The 18,616-nt window shown below is 51.7% G+C and overlaps 1 protein-coding gene across 1 annotated transcript in view; it reads left to right on the top strand.

Annotated features, from left to right (window-relative positions):
* Positions 1-17,859, top strand: part of CUX1 (cut like homeobox 1) — a 271,503-nt gene extending 253,644 nt beyond the window's left edge. Inside the window, exons 15-23 of the mRNA XM_083875168.1 lie at positions 6,032-6,168; positions 6,660-6,726; positions 7,828-7,940; positions 8,938-9,054; positions 11,487-11,570; positions 11,840-11,896; positions 13,994-14,074; positions 15,937-16,001; positions 16,426-17,859. Coding sequence (XP_083731294.1) covers positions 6,032-6,168; positions 6,660-6,726; positions 7,828-7,940; positions 8,938-9,054; positions 11,487-11,570; positions 11,840-11,896; positions 13,994-14,074; positions 15,937-16,001; positions 16,426-16,486 — 782 coding nt within the window. The 3' untranslated portion in view covers positions 16,487-17,859. The remainder of the gene's footprint in view (positions 1-6,031; positions 6,169-6,659; positions 6,727-7,827; positions 7,941-8,937; positions 9,055-11,486; positions 11,571-11,839; positions 11,897-13,993; positions 14,075-15,936; positions 16,002-16,425) is intronic.
* Positions 17,860-18,616: the final 757 nt, after the last annotated feature.

Here is an 18,616-nt window from a genome sequence, read left to right as displayed (position 1 = left end):
CCCAAACTGCAGGCTGAGATGATTCCCAGACTGATGATCCAGGCATTCTGGCTACTCAGGAGTTCTTGGAGCTGACTGACCTTTCCTCCCTCCCTGGAGGTTTCTACAAAAGGTGCTTTAAAACGCCCCCAAAGCCCAATTCTTTTGTGTTTCTGTTGTATTGGTGAGATCTCTAGAGCACTTGATCTTCACTATCTTTATTTACCCTGGGGACTGCACTGTTTTTGGAACGGTGCAGTCCCTTCTAATAACACTGATTTTTCATTGCCTCAAGGGAGGTGAGATGCACCTCAGCAGATGGCTCAGCTGGGCTTTTGCACCGCACTTTGCTCTTCAGCCTTTCCTTCTGAGCAGATTTGCACCTCAGAGCACACAGACAGGGCTCTGGTGACTCTTAGAGAGAAACATTCAATCATTCCCTGCCTCCTTGTCCTGTTTCTCAGCCCACTGACAGCAGTGTTGGCCCCAAGGAAAAGGCTTTGCATGAAGTTGAGGTGGGTTGAGTGACTCCCACACGTCCTGGGCCAGGCAGAAATGTCCCTCACCATGAAAAGGTCAAGACAGAACTGGAGCCATCGAGCTGAACAATGGTGAAAGGCCTTTGACAACTGCAGGAAGGGTTTTGGCTCAGCTCTTTCTGCCTTGGCATCTTCACAGGCCAAAAAAGGAAGGCAGAGAAAATCATCTTGTGCATCCAGGGTTGGATCTGCAGGGTTTGAACCATGTGCTCCTCACCCCTCCGGCCACACAGCACAGGGTCAAGGTCGAGTCATCTCCCCTCGATTCTCCTGGAAGGGGAGCAGGACTTTGGGCAATAACAGTCCTTTCCAGACTTCCTTAAAAGCTAAATGCCAAGTGTTTCAAGAGCCTGAAATTGGGCCTGAGTTTATGTGTAAACCTTGGGAGCTCTGGCATCAGGCAGAGCCCGAGGTAAGACTTTGCTGGCTTGAAAATGCTCCTGGAGAGCGATGCCAAGAATTCTTGGCCCTTTTTTCTTCATGGGGGAGAACAGTGATTTCAACTTGGGTGTAACTGTCCAGTCATGAACTGGAGTGGCCCAACATGGGGAAAGGTGAAAGAGCTGAAAAAATCAAAGGGTCCATGGCAGACCCAGTTTCCTGCTTCTTCCCTTGGCTTCTGCTCCTGGCCCTGGCACTCTCAGACACTCCTGTTTGTGTTGAGTGAGTCTCCAGCTTTGAGCCTTCGTGCCAAGGCACTCCAAGGTTTACTTATCTTACCATCATCTTCCTTCCAGTCAATAAAATAGACTTCAAACCTTTGAAGTAGTGGCTTTCAGTGCACTTCAGTTGACTTTTCAAAGAGAGCTGCCACATCACTTCTCAGCTTGTTTTCTTTTTCTTTTTTTCTTCTTTTTTTTTTTACAGTTATGTAAATTCAGGGAGGCCAGACAGTAAATGGAGGGAGATTAAAAAAGTTCCACGAGGCTAATCAGGGTGTGAACTTGCAGAGCATCAGCTAATTTGCCATAACTGCCCATGTGTGTGCTCCTACCCCCATCCCTTCAGCTACACCACTCACCTCTCATTTCCTCGGGGCTCTGAGGATCCACATGAGCAGTTACCCCAGTCCCATGGATGTGTAGCAAGTTACAGCCTATCTCACCTCAAGGTGATTTATTCATCTGTCTGTATCCTCAGTAATCAAGCCACCATCTTATGGAAAGATTGCCTCTCATTCATTTATGTCTGGCCTTATAACTTCAAACTAAGTTGCTAGTATGTCTTAATTTTCTCCATCTGTGAAAACAGATGCTGTTTATTTTGGATGATTTGCCAAGGGAGCCCAGTTGCTGGGGCTTGTTACAGGAGTCAGAGTTGCTGCTGCTCTGGGCTGGTGGTCTCGGGGGCACTCCTGAAGAGCCCCTGCATCTGCCAGGCTCTGCTCCCCACCAGCCTCAGGGGCTCCAGGACTGTTTTCTTCAATAATCACTGCAAGGATTCAACCTGCAGCTTTGGAATGGCAAGAGACTGTGAGAAGTGTGAGACTCGCGTCAATCTTTTATTCTCAATTTGGGTTTTGTTTCTCCTCTGCGTGGGGCACCTTTGTGTCACCACGTGGCCTGTCCATCCAGATCCTTGGTGTTATTTCCAGAAACATTCATCCCATGCCAGTGTCATCCATGGCTGTGCCCCTTGAGCACACACAGTTCCCAGAAGTGACATTTCTTAAGAGTGTTTTCTTTGAGCAGAGGGTCTTTCTGAGTATTCACTCAGTGTTTGGCAAGATATCATAGAATTATTAAATGCTTTGTTTGGGAACCTTTAACTCCCTGCCATGAGCAGGGACAACTTCCACTGCACCAGGTTGCTCAGAGCCTCATCCAGCCTTGGCCTTGAGCACTCCCAGGGATGGGAATAGTCCAGTCTCAGCTTCTGATTTTTTGTGCATCAGACAAGGGGAAACCAGCCCTTGTCTGTGCCAAGGTGGCACCAGAGCTTCTGCCAGTGTGTGGCAGCCAGGTCCCTGCACTTCTGCTCTTTTCTCCATAAGGCCATGGCAATGTCAGGCCTGGCTTTTTAAAAGCCAGAGCTTGCAGAGTTTGAGGCTAAAGATCTGTGGTTTAAAACCCACTTTTCCCCAGGACTTCACCTTCTGTCTCATTTCACCTTCTTTTTTGTCCCATTACCTTCTGCAGTAGCTCTCCTCCTCTTCTTCCCTGGCCTTTGAGGTATTTGCACATCTGAGGGGTCAGAGCGAGGGCTCTGCAGCTCAGCAGCTCGGGGAGGACAAAGGCAGATTCCCTTTTTGCTGGATCTGAGTGCCTGAGCTGCCCTGGCTGCCTGGCAGGGCCGTGCTCCTGCTGCTGCAGGTGAGGAGTCACTGGCACGGAGGTGACGGGCTCGAGGGTGGCCATGGCTCCTGTGAAAAGAGAAAAGTTATGATTAAAAAAAAAAAAACCAAGAACCAGCAAAAACCAGCTGTGAGGAGTGACACTGATGGAGAGATGAGAGGGAAGCTCCGTGGCTTTGGCTGATTTCAGTGTCAGGCAGGGTTCCAGCCCTTTCTGGTTTTGTGGATGGTTTGTAAGGCTGAGGAAAACCTAAGGGAAGGAAGGATGCAGATTCCTTTAAAACTGAGAGCTCTGCTTCTTTGGTGACCCTTTTTTCTCTTAAATTGAAAAACTCAGAGGCCAAAAGGGTCATTGAAGAGGGAGATGCAGGGACTGGGATGCAGGGCCTGGGGCTCCTTCTGCAGGCTCCAAAGCTCAGCTCTGCAGAGGATTTTTGGGCAGGGGGGGAGGCTGCAGAGCACATCCTGCCCCAGGTAACCTCCTGGTGTGGTGAACTTTGGACAGGATGCTCAGCAGTGCCCTGTGCAGAATTGGGCCCCCCAACCACCCATGTTTGGCCAGCAATAGCTTCCCAATTACATTTTAATGCAGTTTTTAAGGACAGCCAATTGAATAATTAACTGAAGGGAAGAGGTTTTCTTCTTTCCGAATCTTGTTGATGCAAATATTTTTGCATCAGGCCACCCATGTTTTGGAGCAGGTATTCCCCATTCCTGGAGAAATACTGACCTCCAGTGGGATGTGCCTTTAGCACAACTACTCCTGCTCAATCCTGAGTCTTTTATTGAGGCTCTGAAATGTAAAAATGCAGAGGGGGGGAAAATAAATCCATGTTTTGTGTTCAAAGCATGTGCCACCTCTCTTTCCCTGCAGTGAGGCTTGGTCCTTCTGAATAACGTGGGAAGGGGAATGGCTTTAAACTGAAAAAAGTTTATCCAGTTTAAGTTTAGATTGGAAATTGGGAAGGAATTGTTTCCTGTGAGGGTGGGCAGAGCAGCTGTGGCTGCCCCTGGATCCCTGGAAGTGTCCCAGGCCAGGCTGGACAGGGCTTGGAGCAACCTTGGCTGGTGGAAAGTGTCCCTACCCATAGCAGGAGGTGGAATGGGATGAGCTTTAAGTTCCTTCCCAACCCAAACGACTCTGTGATCCTATTATATGAACACAGTAATTGTTTTTCTTATTGTTTAGGTTGAAAAAGACCTTTTAAATCATCATTACCCCTTCACTGCCAAGTCCACCATCAAAACCATGTCCCCAAGTGCCACATCTGCCAAAAAAAGGGGAATTTGCAGCAGCAAAGACCTGGATTCCTGGGAAAGCAGCATCACTCTGGGCATCACTGCTGCTCTTAGTCAAACTCTGTGGCCAGGGCATCATTTCCCATGCAAGAACCTCCCTCCACAGCTGGTTTCAGGGTGTGTGGAGCATTTCCCAGCCTGGAAGAGTTGGAACTGAGCTGTGCAGATGCTGCACCCTTTGTCTGAAGGCTCAGAGAGGGTAGGAACCCTGAGGACAGCCTGCCCTTGCTGCTCCCCAGGCAGCCCCTGCACTTGCTGCTCCCTGGCTGTTGATAAATGAGGATTTTTTATTATTATTTTTTTTTCCTTCCAGCTGTCTGGAATTTAGGGGAATAATTACAACAGGAATTATCAGGGAGGGACTGGAACAGCTGGGACCTGAGTTTTCACCCACCTGGAAATCCAGGCACAGAGGGACAGACCCTGTGTACCCGTGGTGGAGGTGCTGGCAGTGCAAAACACCAGCTCTGAACCTGGAGCTGAGCAGGTTTTCCAGCCAGGGAGAGGCCCAGCCACTGCTGGCAGCAAGGAAGAAAGGTGAAACAAGTCGATTTCTGCTGCAGGACAGTTTTGGGATGGATTTGCCAATTTGCTTGCCCTGCAGTGCTGGTCCTGAGCCTCTCGCTGTAGCTGCAGCTCCCTCCGCTTCACATCTGTGCTGGGGTTATATGAGGGGAATGAGAGGTTTTTGTTTTGCTCCTGGAGCATTCCAGCAGTGCCTGTTGTGGTTTAGGGTGTGGGTTTGACTCTGGGGGGCAGCTGGAAAGAGGGATCCTTTGTAGAAAATTGGCTGAGCAGGAATTGCCGGGGGCTGCACAGCCTGGCCCCTTGCCTGGGGCAGGAGTGGCCCCACCTGAGCCCCTCCTGGGGGGTGTCCCCCGCTCCAGCATCTGCCCTGTGAGTGCCTCTCCCAGCCCCCACAGTCAGGGGAGCCTCTTCCATCACCTTCTGTGGAGCCCCAGGGGCTTATCCCCACCACACGGTAAGGGTATCCCCAATGGGATATCCCCTGGAGGGACTGAGGGAAATAGGGAGAGATCCCCTTTTAGGTCATGGTGAGGAAAACCTCCCTCCCATGGGGCTTTGCAGACACATGTTAATATTTCTTAGGTTTCACTGTTCTATTGGTTTGTTAAGTTTTTGTCACCCCGTTACTATATATGCACCCAGGGCAGAATGTTCTTCCTTCCCCTGGACCCCATTGGGTTATTTTTGCCACAGCACCCCACCCCTGTGACCCTGTTAGTCCCCGCTGTTTCCTGGCCACCCCTCTGCACCACTTTTCCCCATCCCTATTGGACCCTGACCTCAAGACCGCCCCATTTAGCTGCTATATAACCCTGGATCCTTGGCCCCACTTTTGGCTCTCGTTCCTGGAACACATCCAAGGCTGTACCTACATACAGTGCATACAATAAACATTGTATGCATACAATAAACATTGTCTTTATCATCAGCCCTTCATTAGCAGAGTGCACCAGCCCCAGGCTCTCAGGGACAGCTCTAGTACCATGGTACAACCTTTCCCCTGCAAACCAGTCCTGGGGATCAGTTCATGGGCTCAACTCCCTTTATCCCTCTCCAGATGCTCTGCCCAGCCAGGATGCTGCCAGCTACCCTTGGGGCACCAAAAATATCTGTCTGATGCTTTTGAAGCAGCTGTGCCAGTGCAGGCAGCTGCCTCTGGCCCTGGGATGTGGCACTGCTCCTTCCCAGGGGCTGTGCCCACCCTGGGGTATCCCCAAGGAGGGCTGGAGCCCTGGTGCTGAGCAGGAATTGCTGCTGTGGCCCCTCCTGCTGCCCCCAGACACAAGGAGAGAACAGGGCTGCTGCTCTGGGTTGGCTGTGGTGCTGCAGGTGGGGCTCCTGAGCTCTTTGCATAGTTTGGGGTGTCAGTGCCAGCCCTGGCTCTGTTTTGCAGTGCGCTGTGCTGAGCTGCAGCTCCAGCTGACCGAGGCTGTGTCCACCCTGGCTGGGCAGAAGGAGCTGGTGGCCAAACTGGAGCATGACCTGAGCACCATCCAGGCCCTGTCTGCTGTGCATCGCCCAGATGCAGAGGTACCCCCTTGCACATGGCCCCTCTCAGAGCACTGGGGATTGTCCATCTCCTCTTTTTTCTTTCTCTTTTTCTTCTCTTTTACTTCTCTTTTACTTCTCTTTTTCTTCTTTTCTTTTTCTCTTTTTCTTCTCTTTTTCTCTTTCTCTTTTTCTTTCTCCTTCTCCTTCTCTTTCCTTCCTTTTCTTTCTTTCTGATAATTCACCCAGCAGAGATTTGCATGGTGCCCGTGCAATGAGGAGGTGCTGGCGTGGGAGGGGGTGGTACCAGCGGCATCCAGGAACCATCCAGCTCTTCCCAGGCAAAGGATGGAGTTTAAAGTTGAACACCAGCCTTCTCACCCTGGGTCAGTCCTTATCCTTGCAAGGTGCCTGTCCAGCAGGGATGAGGCTGCAGCTGCCAGTGCAGCAGCAGGATCCAAGAGGGGCTGCTTTGCTCAGGCACCTTTGGGTGGGTGGGAAATGTTTAATCCCTTCTGCTTTGTGCTGCCCAGGGTGCAGCTGCCCCCGGCCTGGAGAAGATCCCTGAGCCCATCAAGGAGGCCACAGCGCTGTTTTATGGTGAGAGGAGGGAGCCAAGCTAGGCTGGGACACCCCAGCCATGGTCACATCTCAGGGATGGCAATGTGAGGATGCTCCTGAGCCATCCCCTGCTCAGTGTGTCTCTCTCTGGGGCAGTTTTCCATGCTTTGCCCATCTTTTGGCTTCTGCCAAGGGATGCAGCAGGCACATGCCAGGCCTGGCTCTGTGCTGAACTGGTGAACAAAACAGCCTGAGCTCTGTGCTCTGCCTCCTGCTCTTCCCACACCAAACCCCTCCAGAGCCAGTGAGTGAAACATTTCCTGTACATCAGCCCCTGCGCTGAGGTCTGCAGGAAAAAATGAATAAAAAAAAATAATAACAACTCTTTGCTCTTCTGGGAAACAAACAAAAAAATATTTCCTTTTTCTTTCCTTTTTTTGCTTGTTTGGTTTTTTGTTTGTTTGTTTGTTTTGAAAGGTTTTGAAAACACAAGATAAACAATATCACAGCAACAGTCCCACCAAGCTAAACAACCTGCAGCCACCCATCCTGCTCTATGAATAACTGCTCTGTGCAGCTGGTTGAGTCATGGCCTTGGGGACACATTTCTCCTTGGCTGTCAATGCCACTGCCAGGAAGGAAGAGCAGGGAGGGATGGGCACAGCCCCCCAGGCACCTACAGAGCCCCATCATGGGGGGGTAACCTATGTGGGACACCCAAAAAATGGGCATTGCAAGCTGGTGGTGGTTGAGGGGTTGAGGTGGGGGAGAGAGGATTGTGGCTCTGGGGTTTTATTTTAATGCTGCAGCTGCTGCAGAAGCCAAAGGAGAGAGTCTGGCAGGGATGGGGAGGGTTGGAGTTAGGGAAAGGCAGCCATGGGTTGCACCAAATAATGCAATTGGTTTTCTTGTCCACTTTGAGGATGAGTCCTCAAAAATTTAAAAAAAAAAAAAAAAAAAAAAAAAAAAAAAAAAAAAAAAAACCCACAACCCATAAATAGTAATCCATGTTGTAATAAATGTGCACAGGGGTTGATTTGGGTGACCCCAAGGTCCCACAGCAGGAGGACCTTAAGCACACCCCTGGGGTGGGTGGTGGGCATCCACCAGGTCACCTCTCACACCAGACCTCATCCACAGGTCACCCTCCATCCCCTGGCACCTCATTCCCTGAGGGGCAGGTGGACTCACTGCTCTCCATCATCTCCAGCCAGAGGGAACGTTTCCGGGCCAAGAACCAGGAGCTGGAGGGGGTGAGTCTGCTGGGGAGAGGCTGGGGGGGCTGCAGGAGCCCAGCCTGGGCTGGCTGCTCTGCTGACCTGCAGGGAATTCTGTACCTGCTGCAAGCTAAAGGAAAATACATCCTGCTGTGAGCAGGAGCAAAGCCTGCCCCAGCCCCTCTGTGCTGCTCCAGCTCAAGGACAGGTCCAAGCCCCTGTCCCCGTGCTCCTGGCACAGTGTGCGGGGCTGCCATGGAAAAAGCATGTAGAGAATACATTTTGGGGTGACAAGTTGATGTGGAGCTCAAAATAACCTTTTCAAAGCTGTTCCTAAGCTGTCTTAGGAATATTGACCTGAAACTGAGACAGAACTAGAGAATAAAGTAGATATTTATTGAAAGGCCTCCAGGATTCACCTTGGGCAGGACAAGAGCCTGACCAGGGTTACACCCAAGGTAGGCTTAGAATGGTCCCAAAAAATGGCTGGCTGGTCACAAGATCTTACATTTTTATAAGTTTTGGTCTATTTGCATATTGGGGTTTGATTGTCCAGTTACAGCTTCAGGCTGTGAGGTCTCATCCTTCTTGTTCCTCCCTCCAGCCCACCCTTGTTTGTGCTTTTGGGGCTGAAAGTTGTCCTTGGTGTGCAGCAGGAAAAGGATTTGTTTTGTGTCCCTGCTCTGTGCAGAGCTGAATGACACTGACTGTGAGCTCAGAACTGCACCCCTGGGCAGCACAGAACCTGAAAAATATGAAAGATAAAACTTAAGGGACCAGTCTGGTTGTGTCTTCACCTCCTGTGGGAGCCATGTCCCATCCCAAAGCCCCCCTCAGCCACCTGGGCTGCCCCAGACCTTCTCTGGGCACCGAGGGATGGGCTCTCAATGGGTCAGGACTGGGACCCTCCTCCTGCCACACCTGGGACAAGTTTTAATTAGGGAGCAATTTGAACTCAAAGCCATGGGGGTTTAGTTCCTGAGGAGGGGCTGAACCCTGTCTGGAGCCCGTTGTCCCTCCACATCCCGAGCAGGAGAACAGGATGCTGCAGCACACGGTGCACGCCCTGCAGAGCGAGCTGGACAACCTGAGGGCTGACAACATCAAGCTCTACGAGAAGATCAAGTTCCTGCAGAGCTACCCTGGCCGGGTGAGTGTCCTCCTGTCTGTCTGTCCATCCTCTGGTGGACAGTCCCCAGGCACAGAGATTGCCCATTTCCAACAGGGAGCTGGCGTGGGAGTTGGAGCTGACTGGGGTGGGAAAGGGGGCAGTGCTCTGTCCAGAGGAGCAGAGACCCAACCTCCCTGCCAGGAATGCAGTTTAGAACTGTGCTGAGGGGTCTTTGACACCTTCAAAGCCAGAAAACCCAAATTTCCTCCCTAACAGGGCTGCTACACTCCCCTCTGATGCTCACTGGCTGCTCTAGCAGGCAAGTGTGGATCCTTCTGCCTGACCAGGCTGCCAGAGGTTAAATCCTGCAATAAACCCCTGCAGCAGAGCCTGAAAAATAATTCATCCTGTCCCCCTTGTGCTCATTCCTGAGCTGCCTGTATCCAGCAGAGAGAGAGCTGCTCCCTGAGCAGCCATAGGACACAGAAGAGAAGAAACCAGCCCAAAATCGCCCCAGTGATGCCATGAGAAGGCTGGGAAGGGGCACCAGGCTTTGCTGCAACCTGCTCTGCTCGTGCTGTGTCCCTCAGGAGGTTCATCCCTGGGTTTGCAGGCGGCTCAGGCTGCTGTCGGGGAGTTTTCCCACTGCAGGCACTTCCCTGCTCAGAGCCGGGCTCTGCTCACCTCGGGCTTTCCTTAGAAATGCAGAAGCGCCGCTCCCAGAGGGGACACCCATCCCCGGCTGCTCCCTTTCCCCGGCCTGTTTTGTTAAGGGATATTTTAACAGCGTTCAGAGGTGGGAAAACCTCCTGCAGCTGTGCGAGAGGACCTTATTTGGTTCTTTCCTTTATGTCTCCCTGATGACGCCGGGTCGTCTCCTCTGACATTTTTCCCGTTTCTCCTGCGGAATATCATCCCCGTGTTTATCCCCCGCCCAAGGCAACCCCTGGATGCCATTGCCGTGAGCTAAAGAGCAAAGCCCCGCGGGGGGATTGCATAATTCACCCCTAAATGGGGAATGCGACACCTTAAAAATACTCCTCGGAGCTCTCTGCGGCGGCCAAAGCTCCCAGCCCCTAAATCGGGCTGTGCTCTCATCGCAGCCACCCCGGGCTCGGGTTGCAGCGTGTGAGGAGGGCAGAGTTACTAAAGGTTTACACAGAGACAACAACCCGCCGCGGACGGGGACAGCCCTCTGCACTCAGGGAACGGGTCCAGGAAGGCCCGGGGAGTGTCAGCAGAGCGGCGATTCACGGAGCACGGGGAATTAGCGCTGCAATGAGGAGCCGGGGCTTGCACAGGCTGTGCCCAGGGCTGGGGCAGCGTGTGGCTGTGCCCAGGCTGGAGTGGGGAGGAACCGTGTGGAATCTGCAGCTCCTGCAGAGGAGGAGGGAGGAGGAGCAGGGGAGGTGCAGGAGCATCCTCAGGGGAATTTCTGTCCCAGGAGAAGAATATCCTTCTGTCCCAGGAGAAGGATAAAATCCAGCCTGTCTGAGCCCACACGGATATTTCACTTATTTCAAGGGGTTGTGAATGCCCCCATCCCTGGAAAGTTCAAGGCCATGCTGGATAAAGCCTTGGCCAGCCAGGCCTGTCCAGAGGTGTCTCTGCAGGGAACAGGAATATTTCTATTTTAATTGGTTGAGATGGAAAAAACAAGGACATTTTAGAAGCAAACTTTTTCCAATTCTACATATCCCAGCAGCCATTGCAGCCCATATACCTTTGTGAACAAGTGAGTAGTTGACTAAATGTTGTGATTTATCTGGCAGGCAGCAAAACATCCCCCAGTCACTTGCTCCTGCTGCCTGGGACAGGGTTGGGACCAGGGGATAATCAGGTCCCTCCCAACTCCTCAAGATTCTGACTCCCTGATTCTATGACTTAGGCCTGGAAGGATTTTACTGGAACTTATGGTAAAGCCCTCTTTATGCTGAGGCAAATAAAAGCTTTTGAGTCGATTTGAATGAAATTTTACCTGCAAGTGAAATACTTCTGAACACATAATATGGTTCATTTTCGTTCATTTTCCTTGCCTTTTTCCCAGCTTATAACAGCTCTGTTTGAACAATTATTTCCTCCTCCTACCTGGAAAGGAATTCAGGGTGGGATTTGCAGTAGTCCAGGTGAGCTCTGTGAGGATGACACAGGTGACAATTATTTCATGGAAAGGGCCAAAAACAGGGAGACACAGGAGAAACAGGGAGTCCCCACAGCAGAATCCTCTGATGTAACAACCCAAGGTCCTTTCCAACTCAAATCATTTCATAATTTTAAGAAGAAAGGGCTTTGTTCAACAGCTCCTGTTGTGCTTCTCCTTTCTGAAGGGGACAGATGTGTCAGCCCTGTGGGTCAGCTCTGGGCTGTGCTACTCCATCCTTTGGGGGTCACTTCTTCCAAATGGGGGAGCTCAGGGTTCTGTCCTTGTGCTGGGTGTCCCTGCTGGCTCTCACCCTGCCTTTGGTCCCCAGGGCAGCAGCAGGGATGACACAGAGCAGCGCTACTCCTCCCAGTACGAGGAACGCCTGGACCCCTTCTCCTCCTTCAGCAGGAAGGTATGAAAGGCTCCCCCAGCACCCTCCTCTGCATCAGCCCCTCTGTCTGCTCTGGGATCACTCCCAGATGAAATCCAGGGTCCTCTGATAGAGTGAAACGCACTCAAACGTCCTTTGCTTTCAAAAAACAAAAATAAAAGTCACTGTGCCCAGCTGATGGCAGGGGGTGGGGGGCAAATAGGAGCATCCTTGGGCACAGAGTTTCTTTCCTGATTTGCAAACCCCAAATTATCCCCTGGGCCTCCAAATCTTGTCTGGTTTCCTTGCAGGAACGCCAGAGGAAGTACCTGAGCCTCAGTCCCTGGGATAAAGCCACGCTGGGCATGGTGAGTGGCTGCTCTGCCAGCACTGGTGGGAGCTGAGAGGTTTTTAACCCAGTGCTTGCAATGGAATGGGGCTCCTGGGCAGTGGGAAAGCCTCAGCCCTGCTGTCCTGGGCAGAGGTGCAGAGTACACTGGGCCATGCTGGAATCTGGGTTCGGAGCAATTCCCTTTCCTCTCTTGCTGCCCAGGGCAGTGGTGGCATCACCATCCCCAGAGGTATTTAAAGGACATGGAGATGTGGCACTTGGGGATGAGGTTTAGTGGTAGGTTTGGCAGTGCTGGGGGAATGGTTGGACTCAAGGGGTTTTTGAGCTCTTTTCCAACCTACACAATTCTGATTCTATTGCAGGATTCCAAGCATCTCTGGTTTGTAACATGGTGTGGGGCTCAGGGCTGCACCCCCAGCCAGGGGCAAAGCCTCCTGCATTTGAGACTCCCCCAGAGAGCCCCAGCACCCCACACATCTGGGGAGAAGGAGTGTGAGGGGCTGCAGAGGGTCCAAGGGAAGATCTCTGCCCCACACAGCACAGCATCCTCAGGCACACACATTGCCTTCTCATTGCATTCTCCATAAAAAACCCTTCCCAAGCCCTGATCCATCCTGCTCTGGCTCTCCCTTCCAAAAAAGCATCAGGGGATATCCTGGGGAAGCTGTGGAGTCTGCACCAGCAGAGGGTCTTTGCCTGAGCCACAGAGGCCAGGGGGAGACTGCTGCCACTGCAAGCTTGGGCTGCCATCTCTTAGGGTATAACTTTCTGAGCTAAAAATGTGGTTATTGAGAAAATCTGACATGCTGGAATTTGTGGCATTAGCAGCAGGCTCAGGATGGGGTTTTGGCTGAGTTAACCCCCGGCTCTCCAGCACAAGGGAGGTGAAGGTGGGACTGTGGGGCTGCAGCAGCCCCAGAACACAGAGATATCTTGTAATAAAGGCAGAGCTGTCATTTGCATAAAAACCAAGCAAATGCCAACATGAATATGGATTGTGTGGCGTGCCAGCACCACGGAGAATTAATGAAAGGCATTCACAAAAAAAAAAAAAAAAAAAAAAAAAAAAAAAAAAAAAAAAAAACTGACTTAGGGGAGTTATTCCTTGGGAATATTTAAGAACATAATCTTGTTTGTTACAGCAGCCTCCACCGTGGCCATGAATAGCAAAGACGATTTGAGCCCGGAATGGGTTTGGTGGGAGATCTGTGGGTTTTAATGCCAGCTTTGGAAAGCCTGCGTGGTGTTTGGGGAATGTGCTTATGTCCATAATGAGTCCCTGGGTTACAGCAGGAATAAAGAGTGGCTGTGAAGGAAGGCAGGTCCTTTGCAAGCCACTCCTCTGCTGATTTTCATGCTTTCGAAGGGATGGACGGGAAGGATTTCCCACTGGGATCTTGGTGTGATGTGCCAAAGGGGCTCAGGCATCATCAGGGCCTGGCTGTGGCTCAGTGGCCTCTCCAAAATGAGGGGTGGAGGGCGATTCAGCCCCACCCTACAGGTTTCCAGCCCACAGTGAGCTTGGACAGGCCTGTGGGGTGGCAGAGGATAGGCAGGGATGGAGAGCAAACCTTTCAGGACAGACCTAAAGGGGACACCAGGGCTCTGGGAACACCAAACACAGCCTTGGCTCCAGGGCCCTGCTCAGGAGGCGACAAGGGGATGCTGCAAATCACAAAGTTGTTTGAGCTGATGAATTAAAAATGTGCGAAGCTTAATTACTGCCAGGGTTTCTCTGCGGAGCAGGCACCGAGGCAGGGCTGGCACAGCAGGAGCAGGGAGAGCCACTGGAGAGAGCTGGGCTAAAGCAGCTCACAATAAACCCTCAGAAGAGTTTTTAGAGGGGGAAACCCCACACTTGGCAGCCCTGAATCCACCCGGGTTTGGGCAGATTTGGGCTGAGAGCACAGGCACTTGTGCAGCCACTTTGAAGGAGCATCAGCACTCAGAGGTGGGCACAGGTGGGTGGCAAACACCACCTCACTGCAGGTTTGTGTAGGGTCTGGCAGGAACAGCCTCCCAGCCCTGGCCAGGATCTCTCCAAGCCTGTTTGAGGAGAGCTGGCTTCCAGTGATCCACGTTAAAATGGGATTTTCCATTCTGCTCCTTGCAGGGGCGGCTCATCCTGTCCAACAAAACTGCTCGGACCGTGGCCTTCTTCTACACCCTGTTCCTGCACTGCCTTGTCTTCCTGGTGAGTGTGGGGGCCACAGGGGGTGGGCACTGAAGTAAAACATCCACTCTCATCCCCTCCAGGGGAGATTTGGGCTGGTGTTGTGCCAAGCAGGAGCATTGCACCTGCTGTGTCAGTGGCTCTGGAGGCATGGCAGGGTGGGAGAGTGGGACATGGACACACCAAGGAATATCCCCCTGGGAATCCCACCCTGGGTAAACACAGCCTTGCCCAAGGGCAGGAGCTGGAAGCTGTCTGTGTGTTCGTGTTGTTCCTGGGATCAGCCCAGGGGCCGTGGTGCTGCTGTGCTGGGAGCTCACACAGAGTTCAGTGTGTTCCCTCTGCTCAGTGGGGAGGAAAATTTTATTTAATTATTATGAATCTGATACCATAAATGATTTTAAGAATAAAATACATGCCCCTGATACCACACTATACCTGGTTCTAGACCATGTGGATGCTATTGCTGAGTGAATCCTTAACCTCCTGCTCAGGGAGTTCATTTGTTGCCTCTCCAGGGATGAGCTCTGGCTCTCCCTGTGCTCCTGACGTGCCCTGTGGCTCTGGTTTTTCTCTAGTTTTTCTCTAGTTTTCAAGTTTCCCCAATTCTACATTAGGGTTGAAAGTAGAGAAGCAGAGGTTTGGGAGGAATGGAGGCTTCAGCCAGCCCAAATCTCCTGGGAGTTTGTCATGGTGCAAACTCCTCCTGTATCCTTGCACAGTTTCTGGGAGTTTATTTGTCATTTCAGGGAGGAAAAAAAAAAAAAGCCAAACAAATCATCAATAATTAAACAAGGAAACGAGATGAAAGCCAAATCAGAACAATATTTCTGTCCTGCTCTCAAAGTTATTTTGGTGAGGAAAGGAGCAAAGGAAATAAAAAGTTAAACAACATTAAACTTTAAAGCTCTAACAAAAAAAAAAAAAAAAAAAAAAAAAAAAAAAATTCATAAATATTACATGGCTGGAATGATCTTACATCAAGTTGACACAAAAGAAGCTGAAATCCAGCACCCAGCACTGCCTGGGCTGGGGATGAGCTGTGTGTGCCACAGGGGACTGCTCCTCCATCCCCACAGTGGGAGTGACACCTCTGCCACTGGGACACTTAAATGAACCCTGATTTGGAGCCTGCTGGTGGGTGTTTGTGTGGTTAGGGTGATTCCCTGGGGATACCAGTTTACAAATCCCCAAGGCTTAAAGGAATCAGTCAGGGATGGGAGGGCTTTTCCCTCTTCCCAAACCCCAGCACTGCCTCCTGCCTCCTCAGACCTCTGAAAACATGGAGGCACGAAGGTAAAAAGGAGCTGAGCCAAGCACTGACCTTCCTTAAGCCTGTTCCAAAAATACATCTCCATCCATGTGCAGCCCTGAGCCTCATCCCAAACCACCACAGCCACAACAGCACTGTCCCAGTAAAAATAACCCACTGGGAAAGGTCATCTTGACCATCCTGAGGGCAACCAATGCAACACACTGGGGCTCCCCATGCTGGTGATCACAGAATCCCAGTGTGGGTGGGAAGGGACCCTAAAGATCTTCCAGTTCCACCCCCTGCCATGGGCAGGGACAACTTCAGTTAGCCCAGGTTGCTCCAATCCCCATCCAACCTGGCCTTGGGCACTGCCAGGGATCCAGGGGCAGCCACAGCTTCTCTGGGCACCCTGTGCCAGGGCCTGCCCACCCTCACAAGGAAGAATTTCTCCCTGATATCAAGTCTAAACTTACTCTCCATCAGTTTGAAGCCATTCCTTTGTCCTGTCAGTCCATGCCATTGACACAAGCCCCTCTCCAGGATGGGCTGGAGGACCAGGCTGGCTCAGCAGTGAGGAGGGGCTGGGATGGAGGTGGGAGCAGAGCTGATCCCATTCCTTCCCTTGCAGGTGCTCTACAAAACTGCCTGGAGCGAGAGCGTGGGCCGGGACTGCTCCGCCTTCTGTGCTAAGAAGTGAGTGAGGACAGGCTGGGCCAGCCCGGCTCAGGGCTGCTTTGGTGGGCAGGTCTTGGTGCTCTGCAGCAGATTTTTTTGAGGCACCCCAATGCTGGAAACGAGGCCAGTTAATTGGGCTTTAAACCCAATGAGGGAAGGGTGGGAGAAAAAGTTGATGGAACAGCACAACCTCTTGTGTTTGGTTGGGTTTTCCAAACCCTTTCCTGAGGGCAGCCCTTGCCCAGGAGGAATCCTGATAAAGGCCAAGGTGATCCTGGAGACCTGGGTCAGACCCGTGCCGTGATTCCAGCTCCCTGCTGGCCCTGGCTGGAGCAGAGCACGGCGCTTATCCCCAAGGAATGACCCCTTGGAATCTGCTGGGCTGCCAGAGCTCCTTGGGGCTTGCTGCAGGTTCACTGATGTGCCTCTGCCCTCTCCCCAGGTACGCTGACCACCTCCACGAGTTCCACAAGAACGGGGACGTGGGTAACATGTGGCAGTGACAGCTGGACACGGCCCCGGCCCCGCAGCAGGAGCCGTGCCCGCCCCTGCCGGCTGCTTTTCTGTAGCTTTGCTTTGTAGGATGAATGATCCCCCCCTCCCCAACTCCCACCCCTGAAATTAAAAGCCTCAGCGAAGGGAGAATCACTTCCCAGCCCTGGAAAGGCTGCAGCAGTTCCCAGGCTTGCCTGATGTCTCAGAGAGCTCGGTCTTTACCAAAACACATGGAAAATACAAGATCAGAGGTGCCCCTCCTCCCAGATCCACGTCTCTCTCCCATCCTGTTTGAAGCCCAGTGCAACACTGGGTGGGATAAATCCAGCCAGAAATGGGGAGGAAAAGCATGAACCTCCTGAACTTGCATTTTCAGGTGTTGTGCTATTTCAGAATTCCTATTTTGCTGCAGCTCTGGGGATCTGCCCACGCTGTTGGGCACTGGCAGATGCCCTTCTTGAACTGGAGCCCTCATTTTGGGAATAGTTAGGACTTAAAGGGCATGAAGAGAGGTGCTGCTGGTCAGGCCTGACCTCACAGGGATGCTCCAGACTCTCCTTGCTGAGATGTTTCTGCCTCTTAGAAAACCACAATCAAATCAAGCAATTGCTGGTGATTGATTTTGCTGGGTCATGAGCACTGGGCTGCTGATTTGGGTTGATTTGGGGAGACAGAGGTGATAGGAGATGCTCCAATTAAAAAAAGCAGATCCCAGCAACGCCCCTTCCTGCTGTGACCACATGGTGAGGGGAGATATTAGCTTAACGTGGTCCTCAATTAAAATTCCCCTCTATAGACAGGAGAATAGCATTGCTCCCAATTAATATTTCATTGCAGACTCACCTCCATTCCCATTCCCGTTGCTGGGAAGCCAGGGCCTCTAACAGAGTGTGCAGGCAGGGAAAGGCCTCACATCTGCCACGGGCAGCCAGGGTTTATTTATAGGAGCTGTGGCCGATGGCAAAATGTAAAATACTCATAAATTGAAGGGAAGGATAAACCCCGAGGGACCAACCTGCACCTGTCCCACTCAGCACAGGAAAAACTGAGCCCAAATGGAAGAGAAGCACCCCAGGATGCAGTGAGGGGGTGATGCTACTGTAGCTGGGGCCCTCTGCATAAACTAATCCACTTCAGATCTGGGAGAGATGAGCTTTGGCTGCCTGAAATCAGTAGATGGGAAACACAATCCAGGGAAGGGTGGGCTGCTTTTTGAGGCTTTGTTGGGAAGGTTAAATTAGCTTTTTTTAGCAGCTGTATGTGGCGTCTTGGAATTGCAAAACTTCTGCAGCTATTCACACTTGTACTCCTCATAAATGACTTAAAATAGATGTCGAGTTCTGTTGGACAAGCGATAAAATAAACTTAGCCATGCATTGACTGGGTGGCTTTTGTGTTCTGCTTCCTTTTTTATTTTTTTTTTGGACTTTTGATATTAAACAACTGAGAAATGTCCTGCTCGAGTCCAAGGGCAGAGTGTGCAGCTAATTTTAGAAACCCATTACAGCAGCTAAAGGCAGTGATGTCTCGCAGCGCCGGGGAGGGCAGGACCTCTGTCCCCGTGTGCTGCAGTCTGCTGCCATCAACACCAGCATCCCACGGGCCTGAAAAGGCTCTGGGGATAGAGGGACCATGGGAATTGAGCCCAGGCAGCTCCAAATCCTGAGATATTCTGGATATCCCCATGTGTCTGTTGGCAAAGGCCCTCCCTCTGGTTGGATGGTGTAAATTTGCCTGGATGATCTTGGCGAGCTGCTCATGGTCCCCCTGTTCCTCAGCCTCCTTTTTCCTTGCTTTTCCAGCCCTGGAAGAGCCCAGCAGCCCCAGCCTGGCAGAGCTGGGCTGCTTTGGGTTTTAGGCACAGCTTCCTTTGGCCAGGGGGTCTGGGGATGCACTTTGTAGGAAACAGGACCAGGAGCTGTTCCCCCCCACCATGAGGAGCCTCTGTGGCAGAGGTTTTCCAGACCCCTGGAGCTGCTGAATTTCATCCCTCAGACAAAGCTGTCACCTCCTCCCATCCAAAATAAAAACGACAAGCTCCCTGATTTGTCCCAAAATCCCTCCCGGGGAGGGCAGGCATCAGCTGTGGGCTGTTGTTTTCTCTTCTGATTTCCCAGTTTTGCAGCCGTGGCACAGCC

The sequence above is a fragment of the Zosterops lateralis genome, assembly GCF_965231275.1.
Source record: "Zosterops lateralis genome assembly, chromosome: 19".
Lineage (NCBI taxonomy): Eukaryota > Metazoa > Chordata > Aves > Passeriformes > Zosteropidae > Zosterops > Zosterops lateralis.
Note: the sequence above shows the minus strand (reverse complement) of the source record. Positions and strands in the feature narration are given on the sequence as shown.